The sequence below is a fragment of the Trichechus manatus genome, unplaced genomic scaffold (assembly GCF_000243295.1).
Source record: "Trichechus manatus latirostris isolate Lorelei unplaced genomic scaffold, TriManLat1.0 scaffold00034, whole genome shotgun sequence".
NCBI lineage: Eukaryota > Metazoa > Chordata > Mammalia > Sirenia > Trichechidae > Trichechus > Trichechus manatus.
In genome coordinates, this window is record NW_004443970.1 from 7,042,182 (window position 1) to 7,066,902 (window position 24,721).

The window sequence follows — 24,721 nt, forward strand, 5'->3', positions numbered from 1 at the left end:
TGGATCACAGCAAATTATGGACAACGTTGCAAAGGATGGGAATTCCAGAACACTTAATTGTGCTCACGCAGAACCTGTACATAGACCAAATAGAACGAGGGGATACTGTGTGGTTTAAAGTCAGGAAAGGTATTCGTTAGGGTTGTATCCTTTCACCATACTTATTCAATCTGTATGCTGAGTAAAGAATCCAAGAAGCTGGAAGGTATCAAGAAGAATGTGGCATTAGGATTGGAGGAAGACTCATTAACAACCTCATTTTGCTGATGACACAGACTTGTTGCTGAAAGAGGGCTTCAAGCACTTACTGATGAAGATAAAAGACTATAGCCTTCAGCATAGATTACATCTCAACATAAAACACAAATCCTCACAACTGGACCAATAAGCATCATCATGATAAACGGAGAAAAGACTGAAGTTGTCAAGAATTTCATTTTACTTGGATCCACAATCAACGCCCATGGAAGCTGCAGTCAAGAAATCAAATGAAGTATTGCATTGGGCAAATCTGCTGCAAAAGGCCTCTTGAAAGTGTTAAAAAAGCAAAGATGTCAGTTTGAGGACTAAGGTGCACCTGGCCCAAGTCATGCTATTTTCAGTCGCCTCAAATGCATGCAAAAGCTGGACAATGAATAAGGACGACTCAAGAAGAATCGATGCCTTTGAATTATGGTGTTGGTGAAGAATACTGAATATACCGCGGACTGACGGAACGAACGTGTCTTGGAAAAAGTACAACCAGAATGCTCCTTGGAAGTAAGGATGGCGAGATTTCATCTCATGCACTTTGCACATGTTATCTGGAGGGACTAGTCCCTGAAGAAGGGCATAATTCTTGGTAAAGGGTCAGCAAAAAAGAGGAAGACCCTCAACGAGATGTACTGACACAGTGGGTGCAACAATGGGCTAAAGCATAACGATTGTGAGGATGGCACAGGACCAGGCAGTGTTTTGTTCTGTTGTACACAGGGTCTCCATGAGTCAGAACTGACTCAACGGCACCCAGTAACATCCTTTTCTATCCACCACGTCTGTCAGTTTCTTACTTTGGTGGCTTGCGTGTTACTGTGATGCTGCAAGCTATGCCACCAGTATATCAAATACCAGCAGGGTCACCCATAGTGGACAGGTTTCAGTGGAGCTTCCGGAGGGAAGACTAGGAAGAAGGACCTGGCAGTCTACTTCTGAAAGAAAATGGCCGGTGAAAACCTCATGGATAGCAGTGGAACATTGATATAGTGCTGCAAGATGAGCCCCTCAAGTTGGAAGACACTCAAAATACGACTGTGGAAGAGCTGCCTCCTCAAAGAAGAGTCGACCTTAACGACATGGATGGACTCAAGCTTTCGGGACCTTCATTTGTTGATGTGGCACTACTCAAAATGAGAAGACACAGCTGCAAACATCTCCGGGCAGTGTTTCTTTCTGTTGTACACAGGATCGCTATGAGTCGGAATCAACTCGACGGCATCTAATAACAACAACATACTTTTCTATATACTTCTAAAAATTTACTCTAAGAAATCAAAATGTAGATCAGAATTTATGCAATATGACTCGGAAGTTAAGAACACGGCTCTGCCACTTACTAGCTATTCGACCTTCAACAGATTATTAATTTTCTGGGATCCGTTTCCTCCTCAGTAAAATGGTGATCTAAAAAGAAAACATAACCTGTCTTACAGGGTTGGTATGAAGATTAAATGAGAGTATATATATTAGAGTTTACAACAGAGCCTGGCATAAAGAATTTTCAATAAGTGTTAAATGCTATTATTCAGCGTATCTGAAATTTTGAAACAGTCTAATGTTCAGTAATAAAACAATGGTTAAAAAAATTACAGTAAATCCATACAATGGCATATTATATAGTCATTAAAATGCTGTTCATAGTTTTTAATGATAGAGAAATGCTTACATTAAGCAAAAGAGCATGATATAAAATTGAATATATAGTATCAAGCACGTAAAATATACATCAATATGCAGAAAAAGATCTAGCAGAAAACAAACCAAAATATTAAAAACAGTTATTTTGGGTAGTAAAATTTGAACTTCTTGCTGTTGTTTTCTTTCTTTATACTCTTTTATTGCTATTCTTTTTCTACAATAGGAAGGTATTACTTTTCAAATCAGAAAAACATTGTGATTTAAAAAGGTTAAAATGAGGTACCAAATGGGTAATTTAAAAATTTACAGAAATGTCCAACTCTTCACATGTAAATGATGCAATACAGAAATTAGCATAGCTTTCTAAAACTCCATTATTTTCTGATGGATTTTCAAATAAAGAACATTGTATACATGCAAAATAAATACAAGCAACATAAAACAGTAAATATTCCTTGATTGAATTTGTGTTATAAATGAGTGTGAAATTTAGCACAAACAATGCATTCCCTGACTCTACTTAGGCCAGCCCCCCCACAGTCCCAACCAGGACTTTCAGTATCCAGGTGGTTCTGATCCAGAATTCCCTTCCAACCCTAGAGAGTCAGCTGGCCTGCTGGCTGCTCTTAAGGCTGTTCCTGCTCCCAGCTTCACTCCATGCTCCAGCAGCTTTAACCTTTTCTATCCACCAAACTATAAATTTTCCATCCTTTTTGCAATTTTCAAAGGGAATAACTCCAACTGTCTGGTTGTAAGAAGGAGAAAGAAGTTCTTTATGCATACTTTCCCCTTCTTAAATAGTGTCAGACTCTATGTCCTCAGTTCTTTGCCTTTTACGTTACCTTACCTCATTAATAGTCCAAAACACTATGTTCATTTCAGTCAGTCAATATTTGCCCTTACAGCAGTTTATTCTTCAATAAATACCATGAAAGACCTTAATAGTTTTTAACAACTGTACTACAAAGAATTAACAATAACAATTTACAGGAGACTTTAGGAAACAGTTCATATTCTTAACAGAGCATTTCTTTGGAGTAAATCTCAATCTTCTTGTTTATTAATCAACATTTTCACTTAAATAACGCTTCCTGGGTGGTGAAAACGGTTAATGAGCTCAGCTGCTGTCCAAAGGGTTGGAGGTTTGAGTCCACCCAGAGGTGCCTCAGAAGAAAGGCCTGACAATCTATGTCTGAAAACCAATTTTACTCTGACACCCCCGGGGTCACTATGAATCAAAATCGACTCAATGGCAACTGGTTTTAGACAGTATATATTTCAGTCATAATGCTGAAAAACCATTCTAGCTAACATGTATCATGTGTTCACCCAAACATCCATTCATACTGCATTAACCAGATCATTTATGACTTAAGTTTTAAAAGAAGTGGTTTAAGCAGAAATTCCCCAAGTGTTAATGTACTTCGTTGCTCTGTGTGACTCAACCCTCACAGCAAAAGCTACTTTTATAACCTACCAGTTCTGTGAGCCCCAAACTTTACAAATTAATACAACACAATCTAAATGCACCATAAATTTATATTTGTTAATCTTGATGTTAGAATATTTAAACATTTCAAACTACATAAAAATAGAACAAATAATATAAAATAGAAAGAAATTTGACAACTTACTTCCAAAATATTGTTATTATATTGAAAATAAGCAACAAGACAGTTTACATGGCTCTCTAGAAAACATATATAGTGTTTTTAGTGGAGTGTTATCAACAAAAATCAGCACAACCCCACAGAATAACGTCTCCAATTTATTATCTTTTCCACAGTACAAAGTTTTCACAAACCATAAATTCTTTGCAGTTATTCAAAGTCTGTAAACAAGTGCCTGGATCCCCACATCCCCCCACCTCAGTTTAAGCTTGTGAATGTTTTAAGTCCTTCAATCAAGTTTCAACTCTTCCACTTGCATATAAGCAATCAAGAGCCTTCTCTCTGTAAATTATTTGTATTTTATCATACAGCCTGCGATGCAGTAAATCACAGTGAAAGCCCTGGGAAAAACGAAACAACATGATCTTTACAGCAGACTTGAAACTTTATAATATTAAATGCATTTAAAGAACCTTCCCATAATAAAAGCGTGGGTTTTCATTTCCATAAATCAAGTCAATTAGAAACTCTACGTTCTACTTAAAAACCCATTGTAATCTAAAAGTGAAAACAGTCCCCTATCCATAGACATTTTATAAACTCTATACAGTTTCACTTGCAGAGATTCCCCTCCCCCTCCCCCCAGTCTGGAAAACATTAGTGCAATTAGTTTTACTTCTTTTAAGTTATTTAGTCCAGGATGTAAATAGTTCTGTGGAAAGATAAGAAGATGCTCTGGTAAACAAGAAATTTTTGCAAGCCCATGCTGGCTTACTAGTCCATTAAAGCTTGTAAGTCCATAGTGGCTTTCAACAAAATATATATACATCACCAGTAACAAAGCAGAAATAAATAGGCAGAAATGACCGTAAACTGTCTCATCTCTTAAAGATTTTTCAGTAATAACTGCCTTGACAAATTGATTATCTAGTCGTTTAAATAAGCAGACAGTAGACAGTTGCCCTTAAGGATATTCCACTGTGGCATCTAGTCTGGAAAGCCCCAATGGAGTTACATTCCTAAAATTAAAACAAAAAAGGGGGAGTGGAGGGTGGGAGATAAAAGTTTAAAGATGCTACTTGAATGGAATTCCACCAAGTCAGCCAGTTCACTTAGATTTCTTCTTAAAAAGGCTTTTAATTTTGGATGGCTTTTTGCTTTTCTCTCCACTATGACAAAGGTCATGTGGGATGCTGCTGATCCTGGCAACACTTGGAGTTTCCTGAACTGGTTTGCTGTCGTTGCCAGCTGAGGAACATGACGTGTGGCGAGGTTTGGGCACTGGGATGCCACTAGAAAGCTGGTTCATGCTACAGGATTTCTCCAAGATGCCATTGTACACTTTGCTTGCAGGACTGAAGATCATACTTTTAGTTTCTGTCAGGCCTACACAATCAGGAGAACCCCGAGAGAGCTCTACAGTTATGGGCGAATCTCCTCTGGATGAACCCTCTAGGGAGAGCTCATCTCTTGATGTCTTTCTAGGAGACAATGTTTGGTATATCTCCAGGCTTGAAGGAGGAGACTGTTTCCTTCCAATGGAAGAATTTAAGGAGTCACATTCTGAAGCTGTGTCTGGTACTTCCCTGAATGAGACAGAGAGGCAAAGGTAAACATTTTAAATCATTATGTTCATCAGCCATTCTAACTAATTCTAACTGAAACAATGTTCATTGCTTAATCTATTGGAATTTAAAAGGGGAAAATGCTAAAATGTTATATATATTTCAACAAAATAAAATAACTATTACTTTAATATAATCTATCAAAACAGCGTTTAATTTTTAACATAAACTGTAACAGTGAAATTTTACAATCTAAGAAACATTATAAGTTATGCCTTCTTAAATTGTCAGAGAATGAAAACATTTAAATTTTATATTCTTTTCTTATCATTTCAGTTACAATTGTGTTGTGATTTCAGTATTATTTTCCTTTTTAAATCAGAGTTGACACTATGTATTTGAAAAGCAGAATTTTAGTCACCACCCTGTCCCTTTAATTTTTTAGCCATTAATTTGATGAAACAGCTTCCTAAAGGAAGGAATATATACTAAGCTAAAATATAAATTCCTGTGAGTTTAAAAAAAAGGAGGGGCATATGATAAAGAATTTGGCTTTACCTAAAGTGATTTAGCCTTTGTCCTTGGTTCCTGAGAAGTAACCCTTGCAAGCTTCGAATTTAAGTGTCTTCAATAAGGGCATCTAACCTAACAGGTTAGTTGAGGTGATGAGGTAACTCTGGGTAGAGGCTTTCCAGGCCAGAAAGACCCATCACATAATACCTCATGATCGCCTCTTGATATCGTTTGTTCTTAGGGGAGAAGGGCTGGAGTCTTTGCATTATCTAATGAGATCCCCAATAAAGCTGTATACAGGGAAGCTCCATGGGCTTCCTGGTTGAAGAAAGATATCCATGCACATAAGAGGGTAGCTCATCCCTTTGGGACATGGAAGCTCCACTTTGGGAACCTCCCAGACCTCGCTCTATGTGTCTCTTCATTTGTATCCTTTTTTCCTACGATAAAACTATAATCGTTAAGTATAACACTTTCTGTGAGCTCTATGAGTTGTTCCGGTAATTGATGGAACCCAAGAAGAGGGTGGGAGCCAGAAGAATGGTGTCCTTTTAACTTGTGAACTCTGACCTAGCTCCAGCGGCTGGAGTCAGAGAAAAGTAATGCTGCATGGGCAGCTGATCTGAAGGACAATGTCCTTTTTACTTGTGAGATGTGACCTAGCTCTGGGTGGCTACGGTTGGAAAAGAAACGCTCCATGTTTCAGTTGGTGTGACTGAAGTAAAAAAGTGGGGATTTGGATTTATGTTGATGTTATCCTTGTGAGGGGGAAGCTGGGGTAGGTAGGAGGGATGGATGGGAAGTAAAAGGCAACTATACAATGCTACTTTTTAAAAAGTAGGCATTCAACAAAATTCTTAAAGGTTTATTCCTTTGTGAATTTACCCCCTCCCATCTTCCACAGCAGAAAGAGAAGAGAAACAAAGAGGGATAGAAAAATAAGGTTGACAACCCCACATCCAATATACAGCAAATGCTATCAGCTATTCCTTCAAAATATTCCCCAAATCCACCACTTCTTTTTATCCCCGCTACTATCACTCCTCTTCCTGAACTACCATGAACTCACCTAACTGACTGCAATAGCTTCCTAGTTGGTTTCCTGGTGTCCATTCTTATTCTTCCCTCTCATTCACTTTTCTATACAGTCTTTAAAATGATTTTTAAAAATTCAAGCAGACCACTTTGTTCTCTTGCTCAGAACCCTTCAATGTTTCCTTTCACACTCATGGTAAAATCCAAACTCCTTGTCAAAACCTACAAAGGCTGTACAATCTGGCCCCTGGCTACCTCTTCAACTGCATGCCCTACCGTTCTCTGCCTAACTCCACCATGATCTTCTTCTTGTTCCTCCAATGTGCCAATCTTCCAACTCCCTCAGGCCATTTGTACTTGCTGTTCCCTCTGCCTGGTATTACTTCCATCTCTACAGGGCTTACCTCTCCATGTCATTCAGGTCACTGTTCAAATGCTCTCTCTTTCCAGAGATGCCTTCAGTGACCACCCTATCTAAAATAGCATTCTCTTTTCTTTTACCTGGCTTTGTTTACCTTCCTAGAACTTGCCAATACCTTAAATGACACTTTACATTAACTTGTTTATAGTCAGTTTTCCCAGAAGAAGGAAACTTAATGATGACAGGGAGTCTTACTAACTTCTGCACTACAACAGTGGCAAGCTCACAGTAGGTGCTTAGTAAGTATGTGCTAGATGAATGAATGAATGAATGGAATCATAAAGAATAGGGACCATGTCTTATTCACTTTTATGTGTACAGTGCCTGATATGAATACTGTTCACTTTATGAAAGGAATGATTATGAAAGGTGGGGTCAAGGCAAAAAGTAACTGGCAAAAGAAATAAGGCGGGAGAAGGAGCAGCACTGAAGACAGATTAGAAAGGCAAGAACACATATGATTATAATCTACTAGCTAGAACTAAGCTAAGACCCTGTTTCACTTGACTTGGCAGCTCAAGTTATTAGCAAATGCACAGCACATGGCAAGGGCTGAATTAGTATTTACTGAATGAATGAACTGAAGATCTCTCACACTGGATGGCCTATGATTACTATCATTATTTATGATATTGGCATGCAGGTTAATTAGAGGTATAGCACTTACCTTTGACATGCATTTTATGTTAATACCGTATGTTAGATATAAACTGGATTGCTGAATTTATTTAGTCATTTCTGTGTACTTTACTCACACATGTATGCGAAGACTGTCTTTACTACACTACAAGCTACTAAAACATACAAAATCCCTGGACAAATAAGATTTAAATAACGGCTTCATATCATACAGTTACATTTGCTGTGTAATTTTCAGGTGCTTTTACAATCTGATATGGATAACGCTTACAGAGGGCAAGAGGCAGTTCAGATATGAAGAAATGATCAGGCTCAGAAATCAATCACTGGTAGGACTTTTGTGCTAGGCTTCTTTGTGAACTGGACAGACATCAGCTGAATAGCATATATCACTATTAACTGAAAGTGGTCAGTTTCCAGAGTTAGAAGCTGATTTAGTTACAGTTTTATGAATTTACTTTCTGTTCTATATGGCTTGGCTGTGTTATGTGTGAAATTCTAAGCTGGGTTAAAAATATTTCAAAAGTTAATCTTTAAAATCTAAATAATGTGTGAAAACAACACTGATCTAAATCAGACTGCTTAGATGACCACCCTGGTCCTGCCATTAATCAGCTGTACAATCTGGGACAAATCACTTAATTTTCTAGGCTTCAATTTTCCTCTGTTAAAAAATAAGAAATCTGATTAATCTTTAAAGTTGCTTACAGTTCTAACATTCTAATCTCAAAACAAATAATCTGAAGTATTGCTTCTTCCTCATAACTAATCAGAATTGGTGTGTAGATACAGTACACCTTAAAATTTCCCTTTGTTTCTAGAGCATATGTTGCTTGGAATGTTGAACTTAATCATCCATACCATTTATATTATTTTCTTTTCTCCCCACAGTGATGTGGAGTTGAAATTATGTTAAGTTAAATGCATGTATAGCAAGCTTTTACCTCAAGGTGAGGTTTAAATGAGTGCATATGTGCATAATGAATAGAACATAGAAGATCACTACGTATTAATTGCTATTATTATCATTATTTTGTAAGTATTCTCAATATTTGAGAGACTGAAAAGGAGAGGAAGAAAAGTTTTCTGAATTAAAACTCTCACACTAATGAGCTAGCTGTGAATTTTTGGCATTGCTATTTGAAATCAGGACTGAACATTTCCATCAATGCAGAAAGTTCTATTGGAAAGCACAACAAAGAGTTTTCCTACTAATTTCCAGAAATCAACAAAAATTCCTATAAAGCCATCTTCCTGGTGACTAGTTATATTGTAAAGGCATACAAAAAGTTAACCATAAAGTGCAAACTAAGGAAAGCTACACTACATTCTCCAGCAGCAATGAAGATACAAAACTTGGGTTATTGTTTTAGGAACATGCTTTAATGATCACTTGCTAATCATATGGTTTACTTTCACTAGAAGATAGAACAACTGAGTATGAAAGATGATTCTTTGATGGTGATGTCAACTAAAGAATCACATGGTATGGAGCTACAAGGAACCACTGAGAGGATCCAGCCCATTCCCTTTGTTTCTCCTATAAAGACAGTAACATTCTGGAGTCAAACAGCTAGGAAATGGCAAAATCAGAAACTAACACCAGTTTTTCTGGCACTCAATCCATGCTGCTTCAAAAGGAATAGTGTGGCTTTGAAAGAGAGCGCCACAACAGCAACAGGTATCAAATGATACTCCAGGGAACACTGGTGTTACTAAGATGGACTGGAATACACTGCTGCTACACCCATTTTGTAGAAAAAAATAAGTGATGAATATTATTTCCCCTTTAAGTCCTTGACATTTTCTTAAACTTCTGACATCTGATACTGCTTGTTTGCTAGTAAATACTAGCACATGACAGAATAAATTAATAAGTAGCAACAAATATTTTAAAAAACTAAGTCACGTTGTTTCTTTCAGCCCAAGTATATGTAAGCCTGTGCCTTTATATTTTACGTATAAAACTGTTCATATGACAAGTTTTATGTTCTCAGACCTGAGCCAGTTGTGTCATATTTAAACAGTCATAACTCAAAATATCTACCAACATGTCTGTGGCAGGCAGAATTCTAAGATGGCACCCAAATTCCCAGCCCCTGGTGTTGATGTAACATCTTCCAATCATTCAATCAAACACAAATATAGGTGGTGCTGCGAAGGGTTTTGCAGATGTAATTTAGGTTCCAACCCAGTTGATATAAATATAGGGAGATTATCCCGGTTGGCCTGAACTCATAAGCCCTTTAAATTTAGGTCTAGAGGTCAGAGAGAGAGGAAGTCAGAGATTCAAAGCAAGGGAAGAATTTGATAGGAAGGAAATTTTCTTTTGCTGGCACTGAAGATGGAGGGGGGTCATGTGACAAGGAATGTGGGCAGCCTCTAGGAGCTGAGAGCAGCCCTCGGCTGACAGCAAGCAAGGAAATGGGGACCTCAGTCCTATATCCACAAGGAACTGAATTTTTACAGAACAACATGTGACTGTAAGCTGACCTCACATGCCAGATGAGAATGCAGTCCAGCCAACACCTTGATTTTAGCTTTGCAAGATCCTGGACAGAGAACCCAGCCACCTCAGGCCTGGACTTCTGACTTACAGAACTGAGAGCTAATAAATGGATGTTGTTTGAAGCCACTAAATTTTAGTACCTTGTTATGCAACAATAGAAAACTAATACAATGTACCATTCCCACCCACCCGACACCCAACCTCAGTCCCACCCAGCCCCACATATATTATAGTTTATTCACTGCCAATACCATTGCTTTTCAGCAGAGAAGTAAATGGCCTCCTCCTCCTCTTCATTTCGATAAAGAGCAGGGCAACTTGAAACTGAGAGGATATCAGGATCAGGGGAAGGTAAGGAGTGTTGCGTGTGCTGCGGATGGTGAGGGTGCCGGGGGTGTGGTGGAGCATGCGGGGGAAGCTGAGCACGCTGAGACTGTGGCGAGGACGGCACGATGCTGCGACGAGAGCGACACAAGCTACTGCTTCTGGCTAATGATCCGGCAGACTTAGCCATGGTCCCTGAAAACCAAACATAAATGAATAAAAACCCTCGTAGAACTCAATGCTCCCTTCATGCACAACACAAATCAGTACAAAAGAGAACTGATGTCACTAATATGTCACCATTTAATCCACCTTTACTGAAGTAAACAATTATTACCATTTTCCACCTCATGTACTGCTTCTCGGGAAAGTTAAGAAATAATAAAAATGAAACAGAAATGAAAACAGTTCTAAAAAATAAATGGAAGTGGACATAAACGCATGATGCTTTAATATCAAATCTAACATTACTAAGCAGAAAGGTTTAAAAACTTACTCAAGATGACCAATCCTTAATTATAAAGATCAATATAATATACCTACAAAGAATTTGTATTTTATTGTAAATCCTTTTATGAATTTTAACATTAAAAGGGAAAAACTATCAGGAGAAAGTAACCTAGATTTTTACTATGTAGGTATCTCTTAAGATACGGCAACTTACTTAAACTTCAAGAAGTTAGCAATCAAGGAAATTATTTAAAAAATACTGTATGCACAATCTCACAGCTAGTTACTTGGGACAGAACTGAGACCGGAACCTGTTTCTTGAACATGGATCACTGTAGACTTAACCAGAAGTCTTATAGATTGCTTCTGCTAGCAGTCTCAGTCTAGACCTATCCAGGTGATAAACAAATTTCCCCTATATCTTTTAATGGTATCTGTAAACCCATACATATTCCTACACCCTCTTATAAAAATGTCTTTCTTCTGAAGGTCATACTCTTAAACCACATGAATCTTCACTTCACTGGTCACTTCCCAGTCATTCTCTTTTTACCTGTCCATCCAAACTTAAATCAACAGGAGCAATCTCATTTGTAAGACCTATCCAACACCTTAACAACCTTCTCCTCTACTTCCACCTCTACTCTACTCCACACATAGAACTGTTCCATCTTTGAAATTATAAATCCAGACATCAGACATTGAGATTCTGACTACATTTTTTTCTTTCTAGTTCATACATTCTGCCCCTTCTACTTAACCATCTCATTCTCTACCTGAAGTTCAAGGATCTTACTCTTATTTCTTCTCTTGCATTTATTTTCATCCTCTCCCTTAGTGCTACTTCCCATCAGCATTTAAAAACAAATGCTGAAAAACAAATCTAAAAAACTAACAGTAACAAAAAATCTCCTCTATCCCAGACTGTTTTTCAGCTGACATATCTCTTTTCTCTTTTATGACTGCACCTGGGAAAAGAATTATCTATGCTACTTTCTCCACTGCTTCATTTTTGTTCATTCTTCAAAGAAACTGTAAAGTGCTTATAAACTCACAATTTCCTTGAAACTGTTCTGACCAAGGTCGTTATCTACTTGTGTAAAACCAAAGAATATGTTCATCCTTCCTTGACATCTGACCAGCACTTGACATTTATTATTATTTTGTCCTTTCCTTGACTTCTATGACCATATTCTCACTCTTCCTTTACCTGTCCCTTAATTTTTGGACTTCTACAAAGTTCTGTTCTAGGCCTTGCTCTAGTCTTGCTCCACTTATTCCTCCTGAGTAAATTTATCCATTTCCAAGACTTCAATTATCACTGGTAGCCTACAGAAGTCCAAATCTATAACTCCAGCTTCAATCTCTCTCCTGAACTTCAGACCCTTATATCCAACTGCATACTGGACATTTGGATGTACCACCAATCCCCAAACTGAACTCAAAGTTTTCCTTCCCAAACTCACTCTTTTCTATCAGTTTCTTAATTTATTTCCCACACGGCAACGTGCACAATCACTTGCAAATGGAAAAGGATTTTGACATTTATTGCTTAAAACCCTTGAATGGCTCCCCAATACACTTAGGATGAGAATAAAGTCCAACACTCCTTAACATGGCTTAGAATGCCAACTATTTACCCTCTATTTTGGAGCTAGTGCTCTAGCTGTACAGGAGTACCAGCAACACTATACCTCTCTCAGCTCCTCAGAGGTACAATGTTCTCTCTCACCTCCATGCCTCCTTTTCCTATGTCTCCTTTGACCTCCCATTTCAGATCGTTGTTTAAATGGCGGTTCCTCCGGGAAGATTCTCAAACTCTACGTGTTTATGTGTTTCCCCTTTACTCACATAGCAATAACAAAGTATATTTCCCTAATAAATAACTCATCTCAATGCACTGCTCTTGTCTGCCCTCCACTAGACTAAGCTCCATGGAGGCAATGATTGTCTATCATGTTCAATACTGCATCACAACACCTAGCACAGGACCAGGCAAAAAGCAGATGCTCAATAAGTATTTACTGAATGAATCAATGAATGATTCAAACAGAAATAACTATTAAAATAACTTCATGGAATTGAAAGAGAGACTATGAGGTGAAACTAAAAGGAATATTTCAGAATTTTTGACTCTCTCAGTACCACAAAAGGCTTTTTTGTTTTTCAAACACAAATGCTATAACATGGAAGTATTTTTAATTTAGTAGGTAACTATTAGAATTTTCTCTTATTTATAATGATTCCTACATTAGAGAACTAAGAGACTCTGGAAATCCTTACTTCGATGTTCTCACTTTGCCAGAGAAGAAACTACATCTAGGAATATTAAAAGAATGTGTCCAATGTCACATAGATAATTAAGTTCTACAACTCTAAGCATATACTGCAGACATTCCCAGCAATCACTGGTTATTTGGAAAATGCACTAAAATGTAGCAAGATTCAGTCATGACTATAGGAGTTATGAGACGGTTTAAGAAGAATCAAGGATTCCTTGCTTGGATAGTAAAAGAAAAACGAGTCCTGCCCACAGAAATGGAAAAATGGTACATGAAGAAGTTTTAAGAGGAAAGTAAGCAGTTTATATTAGGAAAATTCTAAGTAATCCCACAAAGAATAACATAAACATGAAAATCAGTAGATGTGTCACATCTAAAACTTGTTTACGATTTCACAATCTTTCCCAAAAATCTTCTTCTTATATATATTGCTATCTCTTTTGCCTAGAAAAATGTACAAATCCATCCATTAGAGTTAAGTATGCTTGGTGTTGAGGGTCCATCTTCCTTGTTCCTTTAAGAGGCTTACAAAGGGCTGCCTATACAGTTACAGTGCCATGGAATTGATGTAGAATTAAAAAGCAATGTGCTTTTGACCTTGTAATAAGTTTTCCTTTAAATAATGTGGATGTGACTGTTTTTAATGACATTAATTAATTCCCAATGAAGGTGAACATTCATTGCCACCTGTGATTTACAAGGGAGCAATGGGTTTGGTTTTGTGATTTGTAAGAGTGGCTAAATAAGACATTAAAGTTTACTTTATAGAAATTTACTTCTGAGATAACTTTTCATTCCAATATAACTAATTGTCTAAAGAACTGTAGCAGTTTAATATGACTCTCTACAGGCAGTCCTCAGGTTACGAACAAGACTGATTCCTAACTGTGTCTTTAAGCTGAATTTGTAGGTAATGGAACTGGTGCGCATGGTTCTTATTTAGCCTTAAAGTGCAAGAAAGGGCCTGAAGCCTTTTCAATGATTTAAAAGCTACTTGCACAGCAAATGAAGGTGAGTGTAACGAAGAATTTGTTTCAAGTAGGGGTTGATTCAATCTCTTCAAAGTGAAGGTAAATTTACATAACATTAAAGGGCAAGTACCGGTTGTCTCTAAGTTTGACATTCCTAACCCGGGGACCGCCTATATTTACAAACTGTATTTTGTGATGTGTTTCCTATGACAGATGATAAAATTTGCTTTCCAATAAAGTAACTCCTCATCAGTACCACCAACTAAAATAATATACTTAACTCCAAAATCTTAACCACTGTATCATATCGACTCTCTAAGAGTAGATAATAACAGAATGGAAGAAAAAGGAATGCTACCTAATTTATTTTATGATGCTATATAACACTGATACCAAAGACAATACTGGGAAAGAAAATTATTGGCTATTCTACTATATGATTAAAGATTTTAAAGCCCTAAATAAAGTAATATAGCAAACCAACCCAGTTTGTTATAAACAGTACACTGTGGAAGATAAAGTTTCACTGAAATTTAAAGGGATTTATTTAAATAGTGTAAAATTCAACGAAATAAAGAAAAAGTAAATTGTGCAGAAAAAGAATGTAGTAAAATTTAACACCCATTCATTGATTTAAAAGAAAAAACATTTCTAGCAAAATGGGACTCAAAATTAATGTCCTTAACTTAATAAAGATATCCACCAAAAATACAGAGCAAAAAAAAAAACAAACAAAAATCACACTTCATGGTGATGAAATATTAATGCAGTGGTTGAATTTCTCAGCTGCTAACCAAAAGGTTAGCGGTTTGAACTCACCAGCCACTCTATGAAAGATGTAGTAAGTAGTCTGCTTCCATGAAGATTACAGCCTTGGAAATCCTATGCGGCAGTTCTACTCTGTTCTTTAGGGTCACTCTGAGTCAGAACTGACTCTCAACAGTAATGCTTTTTTTTTTTTGTTTGGTATTGCCTGTAATCACTATGTTTATTCAACACTTTAATGGAGGTCTTAGCTTGGACAATAAGAGAAAAAAGAAGGCATGAGGACTGAAAAGGAAATAAAAATTGCTTATTATCATCCACACAAAAAATCCAAAACTCCAATTAAGAGAATTCAGTAATGTTTCTGAGTACAGGATCAGTATACCAAAATCAGCAGCATATCCTACACATCAACAACAATATTTTCTCTGTTTATCATGATGTTGCTTATTGGTCCAGTTGTGAGGATTTTTGTTTTCTTTATGAAAACAAAATTAGTAAGTGCTTCAAGTCCTCTTCCCTTTCGGCAAGCAAGGTTGTGTCATCTGCGTATCACAGGCTGTTAATGAGTCTTGCTCCAATTCTGATGCCCCGTTCTTCTTCATATAGTCCAGCTTCTCGGATTATTTGCTCAGCATACAGATTAAATAAGTATGGTGAAAGGATACAACGCTGATGCACACCTTTCCTGATTTTAAACCACGCAGTATCCCCTTGTTCTGTTCGAATGACTGTCTCTTCGTCTGTACAAGTCTCCTCATGAGCACAATTAAATGTTCTGGAATTTCCATTCTTCACAATGTTACCCATAACTTCACAATCAAAGCCCACGGTAGCAGCAGTCAAGAAATCAGACGACATATTGTACTGGACAAATTTGCTGCAAAAGACCTCTTGAAAGTGTTAAAAAGCAAAGATGTCACTTTGAGGACTAACGTGCACCTGACCCAAGCCACGGTATTTTCAATTGCCTCATATGCATGCAAAAACTGGACAACGAATACAGATGACTGAAGAACTGATAACTTTGAATTATGGTGTTGGCTGAGAATACTGAATATACTGTGGACTGCCAGAAGAACAAACAACTATCTTGGAAGAAGTACAGCCAAAATGCTCCTTAGAAGCGAGGATGCTGAGACTTTGTCTCACGTATTCTGGACATGTTATTAGGAGGGACCAGTCCCTGGAGAAGGACATCATGATTGGTAAAGTGGAGGGTCAGTGAAAGAGAGGAAGACCTTCAACGAGATGGACTGCCACAGTGGCTGCAATGATAGGCTCAAGTATAACAACAGATTGTGAGGATGGCACAGGACTGGGCAGTGTTTTGTTCTGTCATACAAAGGGTCGCTATTGGTTGGAACTGACTCGACGGGACCTAACAACAATAACATACAGCCAACAACAAGCAATTTGAAGTTTACTTTTTAAAGAAAGGTACCATTTACAAATGCCCCCCACCCAAGGAAAAAGCTGTAAGGTACCTAGAAATTGGTTACCCTTTTTAAAAAAGGACATGGAAAGCCCGTACTGAGAAAATTATACAATTTTATTTAAAGATATAAAAGAAGATCTCAGTAAGTGGAATTCATGAATATAAGTTCTCGCCAAATAAATCAATAAATTCAAAGAAATTCCAATAAAAATCTCAATGGAACATTTTATGGAAATTCATAAGCTGATCCTAAAGTTCATAAGAGTAATGGGCCAAGAGGAGCAATTCTGAATTTGACTAATAAAGATTTACCCTATCAAATAGTAATAGTTACTATAAAGTTACAGGAACTAAAACAGAGTGTAACAATGGAACAAAATAGAGAGCTGGAAACATCTGTGTACGTATGGGCAGAAGTGATATGACAAATCAGCAAGGACAGGACACGAATTAGGCTGGGACAACTGTTAATTCATACATCAAGATACACAGATTCCTACTTCATCCTATGTACAAAAATAGTTTCCAAGTGGATTACAGAACTAAGGGAGTAAAGCAAAACTTAAAATCTTTTAGGAGGGCAAGTAGAACAACCTATCATCTCCTGAAAAGGACATAAAAATTACAAATCAAATTGATAAGTTTGTCATTAAAAATGTTTTAGAAAAGCCCATATGATTAAAAAAAAACCTACCTTATTACAATAAAAAAGAAAAGCCAAGGCCCAGGAGAAGATATTTTCAGCCCTCAACCAGAAAATATAGAGAACTCTTCAAAATCAGTTAAAAAAAAAAAACAAAACCTCAGGGGGATTTGATGACAGGAACAAGCAATTCAAAGAGGAAGAAATCTGAATACCCAATGCCAATGGATGAAATGGTACTCAACTTCATTGGTAATCAAGGAAATAAAATTTTCAGTAACAGTGAGGTACTATTTCACACCTGATTAGAGTTGCACACCAAATAAATCAGCTCATTCCAAGTTTTGGTGAGGATGCAAGCAAACAGTCACTCATAAATAATAAGTGTGTAAACTGATACAACCATTTGAAGAGCAAGTTGGCAATGCCTAGCAAAGCTGAAGAAGTGCCTTCCCAAAGACCCAGAAATCCATTTCTAGCTGTCCATTCAGAAAAACTCTTAAATTTATGCACAAGGAGATACAGATAGAGATGTTCATCGAAGTATTGTTTGTAAGAACAAAAAAGTGTAAAGATCATTTTATACTTCTGGCAGAAGAATGGATAAATAAACTGTAGTTAATTAATACAACTGCTGTTAGTTACCATCAAGTCAATTCTGACTCATGGCAACCCCATGTACACAGAATCCCATGTGTACAGAGCAGAACTGCTCCATAGGGCTTTCTTTCTTTTTTTTTAAATAATTCATTGTATTTTTGTTGTTGTTGAAAATATACACAGCAGAACATACACCAATTCATCAATTACGAATTTCTACATGTACAAATCAGTGACACTGGTTATATTCTTCAAGTTGTGCAACCACTTTCACCCTCCTTTTCCAGGTTATTCCTCCCCCATTAACATCCACAGGGTTTTCAAGGCTGTAACCTTTCAGAAGCTGATCACCAAGCCTGTCTTCTAACGTGCCTCTGGGTGGGTTTGAACTGCCAACTTTTTGGCTAGCAGTTGAGTGCTTAACCGTTTGTACCAATAAATAAACAGATAAACTGTGCTTGGCTCCTATTAAACGGTTAAAGTGAATGAAATTAATCTATACATAAATATGAAAAATTTTAGAACATACTCGAGTGAAAAGACTGGCAAAAGGATAACTACAGTTTTATAACATTTATGTAAAATTTTAAACACACAATACTATGCATTGCTTATGGATACATATGTATCTATTAAAGTACAATATGCTTTGGAATGATACACAGCAATTTCAGTTGCATCTGTAATGCTTTATTACTTTCAGTAATTTTAAGTACACCTAATAAGAAACTTTAAATAAACTGGTACTACATTCCCACTAGAAAAATATTTACCCATTGCTGTCAAGTCAGTTTTGACTCATAGTGATCCTATATGAGAGCAGAACTGCCCCTATAGGGTTTCCTAGGCTGTAATCTTTTACAAGAGCAGACTGCCACCACATCTTTCTCTTGTGGAGCAGCTGGTGGGTTCGAACCGCCAACCCTTCGGTTAGGAATTGAGTGATTAACCACTGTACCACAAGGGTTCCTTTAAAAAAGTATTTAATAAATGCTGAAAAAGTAATAACAAAATAAGCATCAGCTGTTCTACTCACACACAGCGTGTAATTAAATGTAGACAATATGATTCTGTATATTGTTTTATAATCTTTTACTTTGCTCTTAACATACCACAGGCATATTTCCTTATTATTTCAAAGTAATGAAAGTTACACATACCCACGGTGAAAATTTTAGAACAACTTAAAAGGATATATAACGAAGAGCCTTCATCCTACCCTAGATCCTAACCCTACTGCCAAGAGTTTCTTGCTTACCAGGTCCAGAAATTGTGCTTTTATAACTAAGGAGAAAAACACAGTGGTACCACTGGATGGAGACAGAGCTCTTCAATTTTAATCTTAGTGTGAGTTATTTTTCGGACAATAAATTTGACTGCAACATAACTAAAACATCGAATTAAAATTCACATAAACTCTTGTACTTTTTTATATTTCAAATTTCTCTGTATAACACAATCACTTAGAACTTAAGGTAATTATTTATCACAGTTAAAATCCGTGCTTTCTTCTAATGGACATATGATTATCCTGCTCCAAAAATGTGCTTTTAAAAAAAAAGGCAAAGAAAAAAAAAAAAACTAGTTAATTTAGGGAATGCACCTTTATGCACAATTTTAATATTGGGTCATTATGGATTCTAAAAAGGAACTGCACTTTAAAAACCTATGGTTTTCAAACAAAGGCATGAATTTATCAATCAGTGTTTCATTTGGCAAGCTTAGGGTATATAATTCAAATAAGCACCCCCCACCAAAAAAAAAGACCTGTTGCCATAGAGTCAACTCTGACTCATAGGGACCCTATCGGACAGGAGAACTGCCCCACAGGGTTTCCAAGGAATGGCTGGTGGATTCGAACTGCCGATCTTTTGGTTAGCAGCTGTAGCTCTTCACTGTGCCACCAGGGCTCCCAATCAGCACAACCTGACAGTATTCAAACTGCAGAATCAGTAAAGAGCTAGCTATAACTTTGCAATCATCACTGCCTTTCAGCGTGGGACAAGTGAAATGACTGTGGGTCACACAATTCTTGTGCTTGCTGCATTGACAATTTGCCCACTCCTCATCCTTTTGTCAGAGTTTAGTGCCTCCTCAATCTGCCTGCATTATCTTTCTGCCATTAAACCAGAGATTTAAACCACAGACCTGAATACAAGCATATAATCAGTGACTGGTAATAAGTTTTCAAGTTAAAGATTTAACTTCATAAAATTGTTTTTTAAAATTAGAACTCTTTCTAAATCATAATTTCATGAAAGCTGTAACAACTGCATATAAAAAATCAAACTGGTAAAAGCTCATATATAATAATTTGATTTATATCAAAAATGAAAATTGCCAGGTAAATTTTCAACTAATCTCCACTCTTGGGAATCTTGTTCAATCTATATTATCTCAAAAAGGTCACAAAGAAAGGGAAAATTAATCAGTCACACAATAATAAGGATAACAAGGTTTTCAATGATTTTTATATAAGATAGACACCATATGAAATTTAACTTCTCTTTAACTTTGCAAAAAGTCAAAGCTAAAATTAAACCTCCTACTAAAACTTACTCTGAACAATGCAAAAACCTTCAAAACACAGAGCACAACAAAGCAGTATAATGAAAACTGTACATTAAAAAATCATGTTTGGGAGGAGCAACAAAAAATATATGTTTTTCTAAACATAAACACAGCTTACTTACATTTGTTTAAAGGCAAATGATCCAGTACTTCATCAACAGACTTGAGCATTGTGAAGATGGCGCAGGACTGAGCAACATCTCATTCTATCATACATGGGATTGCCAAGTTGGGGGTGACTTGACGGCAACTAAGAACAACAAATCTACTATATATATATAGATAGATATATATATATACACACATTTGATTTGATTCCAACTCACGGTGACCCCATGTGTGCAGAGTAGAACTGCCCCATAGTGTTCTCAAAGTTGTGACCTTTCCGAAGTAGATCATTAGGCCTGTCTTCTGAGGTGCCTCTGGGTGGGTTCAAACCGCCAACGTTTCAGCTAGTAGTTGAGCACTTAACCAAATGCGTCACCCAGACTAACCATATATCTGTATGTATATATAAAATTACATATAATATTCTCAACAAAAACACTTAAAATATAATAACAAAAATAAAAAGAGAATGAAAGATGAACAAGATTTTTATCATAGATTTCAAAGTAAATGACTCATAAAAGGACATGATAGTTACTTTAAAACTTGTACCAACTCTCTTTGCTGAACTCACAACTTACCGGAAAACTGTGACACTATTGGGGGTGTATCTTCATCTAAGTCATCAACTCCTCCGGCAATTGGATAGGGTGGAATGGAGACTCTGGGCATCACCACCCAGCTGTGATCAGAATAAAGGGAAGAGGTCAGGCTGGGGAGCCCCGAGTTATGGGCTATCTGAAAGCCACAGATCTTCTCAATCTGTTGCCAGCGAAAAAGCCGTTCTCGTAAACAAGTTGTCAATTCAGAGAGCGCTTTCCTGGAAAAGCAAATAAAGGAGTTACTTGTTGCATCAAAGGCTGTTTAATATGGCACTGAAAAAAAGCAACTACATGAACACACCATGGCAATTTTCTAATTTCAAGATGAAATTACCCAGTCTTGGAATTAAAATATGTAATTTTACACGATTAAATGACAAATTAATATACAAATAGTCTATAAATTACTCATTTCAACACAACAGCAAATAAACAGATAGCTAAAATAACACTCTTACTTTGCTTCCAGAATTTTGTGGTCCACCTCATCTAGGGAGGAGCTATGTGCGACATGCAGAGTTCCAAACACGGTGCTTCTCTTCTTTTTAATTTTCTCTGCCTAGAAACCCAAGAAAAGAAAAATAAATCCAAAGGCTAGGTTTGGAAAAAATACCTTTATACTATGAAGCTTATTTTGTTTTGAATGTATTAATAAACATAAAACCAGTGAAGAATTATTAGCCAAGATACAGCTCTATTTTTCAAAGAAGAAAACATGGGAGAGAGGGGAAGCATGCTTTCCTAGGCCAATCAATGTAATTCAAAACTTTGTTCTAGAGAATTTTTCTCTTATCTGTATGGCTAAGAAAGACCTGAATATTATTAAAACTAACAGAATAACATGAACTATATCCTACTGCAATGGAGGTGTTAGTGAAGTGAACTGAGCTTTTTTTTTTTTCCCCTAGAAATCAGATTAAGACTTAATCTTATTTCACACAATTTAATAAGTGTCAGACATTAATTTCTAGTAACTACTAACCTGGATCACATATGAAGCAGCAACCTAGAGGAGAAAAGCTCTGTATAAAACATTTACAATAATGATGATAGTGAATCATTTTTTTAAATGACACTAAGGTCATTTTGAAATACACATTTCTCTAAATAAAGTAATTTCATTTTACAGCCTATGGCTACAATACTAATTTAAGAAAAAAAAAAGTACAATCATAAAAATCTTATTCAGATCTTTGTATCCCAGTTGATTAATCCCTCTAGAATGCAGCCTAGGAAACAAATTTAGTAACTTTTGAAATATAATAGATTACAAAGTACCTCATCCTTAGCAATAGCTAACTGCATTTCAGCATTCTGTCTTTTAATATTGTAGTACTGTACTTCCACTTCATGTGTTAACTGAAGCCATTTTTGAAGTGCATCTGGAACAGACCAGCTACTTCTGAGTTCAAATTCTTTCTCAGCTTTTTTCAGAGCCATGCGAACCTGGAAGTAAAAAAAAAAGTAGAAATAATTAAGATATAATTTTTTAATACTAAAATTAAGAGAAGGGGCAGTTTTAACTATGCTCTTTATAAATATCTTTTAAACCATAAAGTTAAAATACAATATATTTCTAACACTGAAACTGGAGCTGAAGTTTTAAGTGCATCTTAAATTCATTATGCAAAGTTGTGAAACCTGAGAGGGTAAAGGGGACTCACATACACTTTTAAGTTGAAACACTTAGTTTCATATTTTATAATAGCCAGACTCATTTAGAGACAAAAATCCAGGGCATATACAATAGAAAACTGATCACACTTTTCCTATAATGAATGTATTTGTTTATGGAGTAGGATATGAAGAAATGTCAAAAATAGAGTGGATACCTTTCTATTACTATCTCTTCTAATGTTCCCAGAACTTACCATAACTCCTTAACTACACACTGATTTTTTAAAGTAATTATACCTTTTTGGTAGTTTTCCACAAAATCTTCTTTGTGGCCAGTTATTTTCACTGTTATGAGAATATTTGCTGTTATGGTCTGTTTTACTACTTCTTCTATTTAATTCATTGCATCCAATATACCAGAAACTAGATAATAAGCATTTGTGGACTATGTCTAAATTTCAAGAAAATAGATTCTGAGTTAAGTGCCTACTTGATTTTTCTATGAAAGATTATGCATAACCTTCAGTGTAAGGTCATCATAGTATTTCTTCCAGCTGCCCTTTAGGGGAGCCAGACAATAAGTCAGATTAAAAAAAGTAAAATGCATAGATGCTAATTAGTGCTAAGAAAAAAAAATCTTAATAAAAGCTTCACTAAGAAAATGACATAGAAGGAAAAGAAAATCCATTCTAGTAATGATTCAGTTAAAAACTAGGAAGAGCTCAAACTAAAGATGGGTAAAGACACATGATGGAATTTGTGGAATTGTATACACACACTCAACGCCTTCAGACAAAGTGATGAGTGAACTATGGGAGCATCTTGTTTCTAGAGGTCCATAATTTCAAATTAATTGTCCTGAAAAGTAAGTAAGGTAACTAAAACTTCATTCCTAAACTGAAATGCAGAGGAATGTTTGTTCTGAACAAACCCAACTTATTTAAATAAACTTTATTATGTACCACGATAGACTAAGAAGAGTACTATACACAAACTTCAGATGAAGAAATAGAACAGCTGTCAAATACTGTAAAAAAAGAATTGTTATGGACTGAATTGTACCTCCCACAAAATGGGTACAAACTTAGCTAGACCATGATTCCTAGTGTTGTATGGTTGTCCACCATTTTGTGATCTGATGTGATTATCCTATGTGTTATAAATCCTAACCTCTATGATGTTAATGAGGCAGGGCTCAATGTACAGGATAAGGCTGTATCTTGAATCAATCTCTTTTGAGATATAGAAGAGACAATCAAGCAGAGAGGAGAAGGACCTCCTACCACCAGGGAAGAAGGGCCAAGAGTGAGTGCATCCTTTGGACCTAGGGTCCCTAAGCTGAGAAGCTCCTAGACCAGGGGAAGATTGAGGACAAGGACCTTCCTCCAGAGCCAACAGAGACAGAAAGCCTTGCCCTGGAGCTGGCACCCTGAATTCAGACTTCTAGCCTCCTAAACTGTGAGAAAATAAACTTCTGTTTGTGAAAGTCATCCACTTGTGGTATTTGTTACAGAGCACTAGACAATTAAGATGTGAATTATGCACAAAATATTTTTTAAAACTCTAAAAGTTAAAAAAAAAAATCCAAAATAGAACACTATGTATACAATTCAAAAGAGAGATATTAAAAGTAACGGTACGCTGGAACTCACTCACAGAAAACAAATCCTAAGTAACAATCTTTGTCTGACACGATTCAGTGTGTACTGTGCTCAGGACAATACTCTGTAATAAAACTGCTGGGTAAGCTATGTGGCATTCCAGCTGATCTCTTAGGAAGGGAGAAATCTGAGCTTGGGTCCTGTGACACACGGTTCTGTATACCACCACCAACTGCAGGAGAGCACGTCCTTTTGAGCACAAGCTTTTAAAGCTAAAATTTCTGTACAATTTTCATTTCCAAGGAAGTATACAGAAAGCCTGAATAGATTTCACTCAATTTTTTTCTCTTTAATTAGGAAAATTTTCCTTAATGCTATCGCCATAAATTTATTTACCCTAAAAAAAACTCAAAAGAAACGCATTTAAATAGAATCTATACATTTCACACATAGATAAACTGAACCATAACAATGTTTAGATTGACTGTCAAACAACATCTCAAACTACTGGAAATCTGATCTTCCAATAATGACGATTATTTTAAATGTTTTCTCTATAATTCA

The 24,721-nt window shown here is 36.4% G+C and overlaps 1 protein-coding gene across 3 annotated transcripts in view; it reads right to left on the reverse strand.

Moving 5' to 3' along the window:
- Positions 1 to 3,418: 3,418 nt before the first annotated feature.
- The window catches only part of STIM2 (stromal interaction molecule 2), a 210,999-nt gene continuing 189,696 nt past the window's right edge, over positions 3,419 to 24,721 (reverse strand). For 2 of the 3 annotated variants that reach the window (XM_004375121.3, XM_023730227.1), the window contains exons 8-13: positions 22,218 to 22,385; positions 21,922 to 21,945; positions 21,398 to 21,498; positions 20,919 to 21,157; positions 10,437 to 10,704; positions 3,650 to 5,089 (exon numbers count right to left, since the gene is read on the reverse strand). In XM_004375121.3, coding sequence (XP_004375178.1) covers positions 4,612 to 5,089; positions 10,437 to 10,704; positions 20,919 to 21,157; positions 21,398 to 21,498; positions 21,922 to 21,945; positions 22,218 to 22,385 — 1,278 coding nt within the window. In that variant the 3' untranslated portion in view covers positions 3,650 to 4,611. Of the gene's footprint in view, positions 5,090 to 10,436; positions 10,705 to 20,918; positions 21,158 to 21,397; positions 21,499 to 21,921; positions 21,946 to 22,217; positions 22,386 to 24,721 lie in introns of all 3 variants that reach the window. The other variant, XM_004375122.2, reaches the window with a different exon arrangement.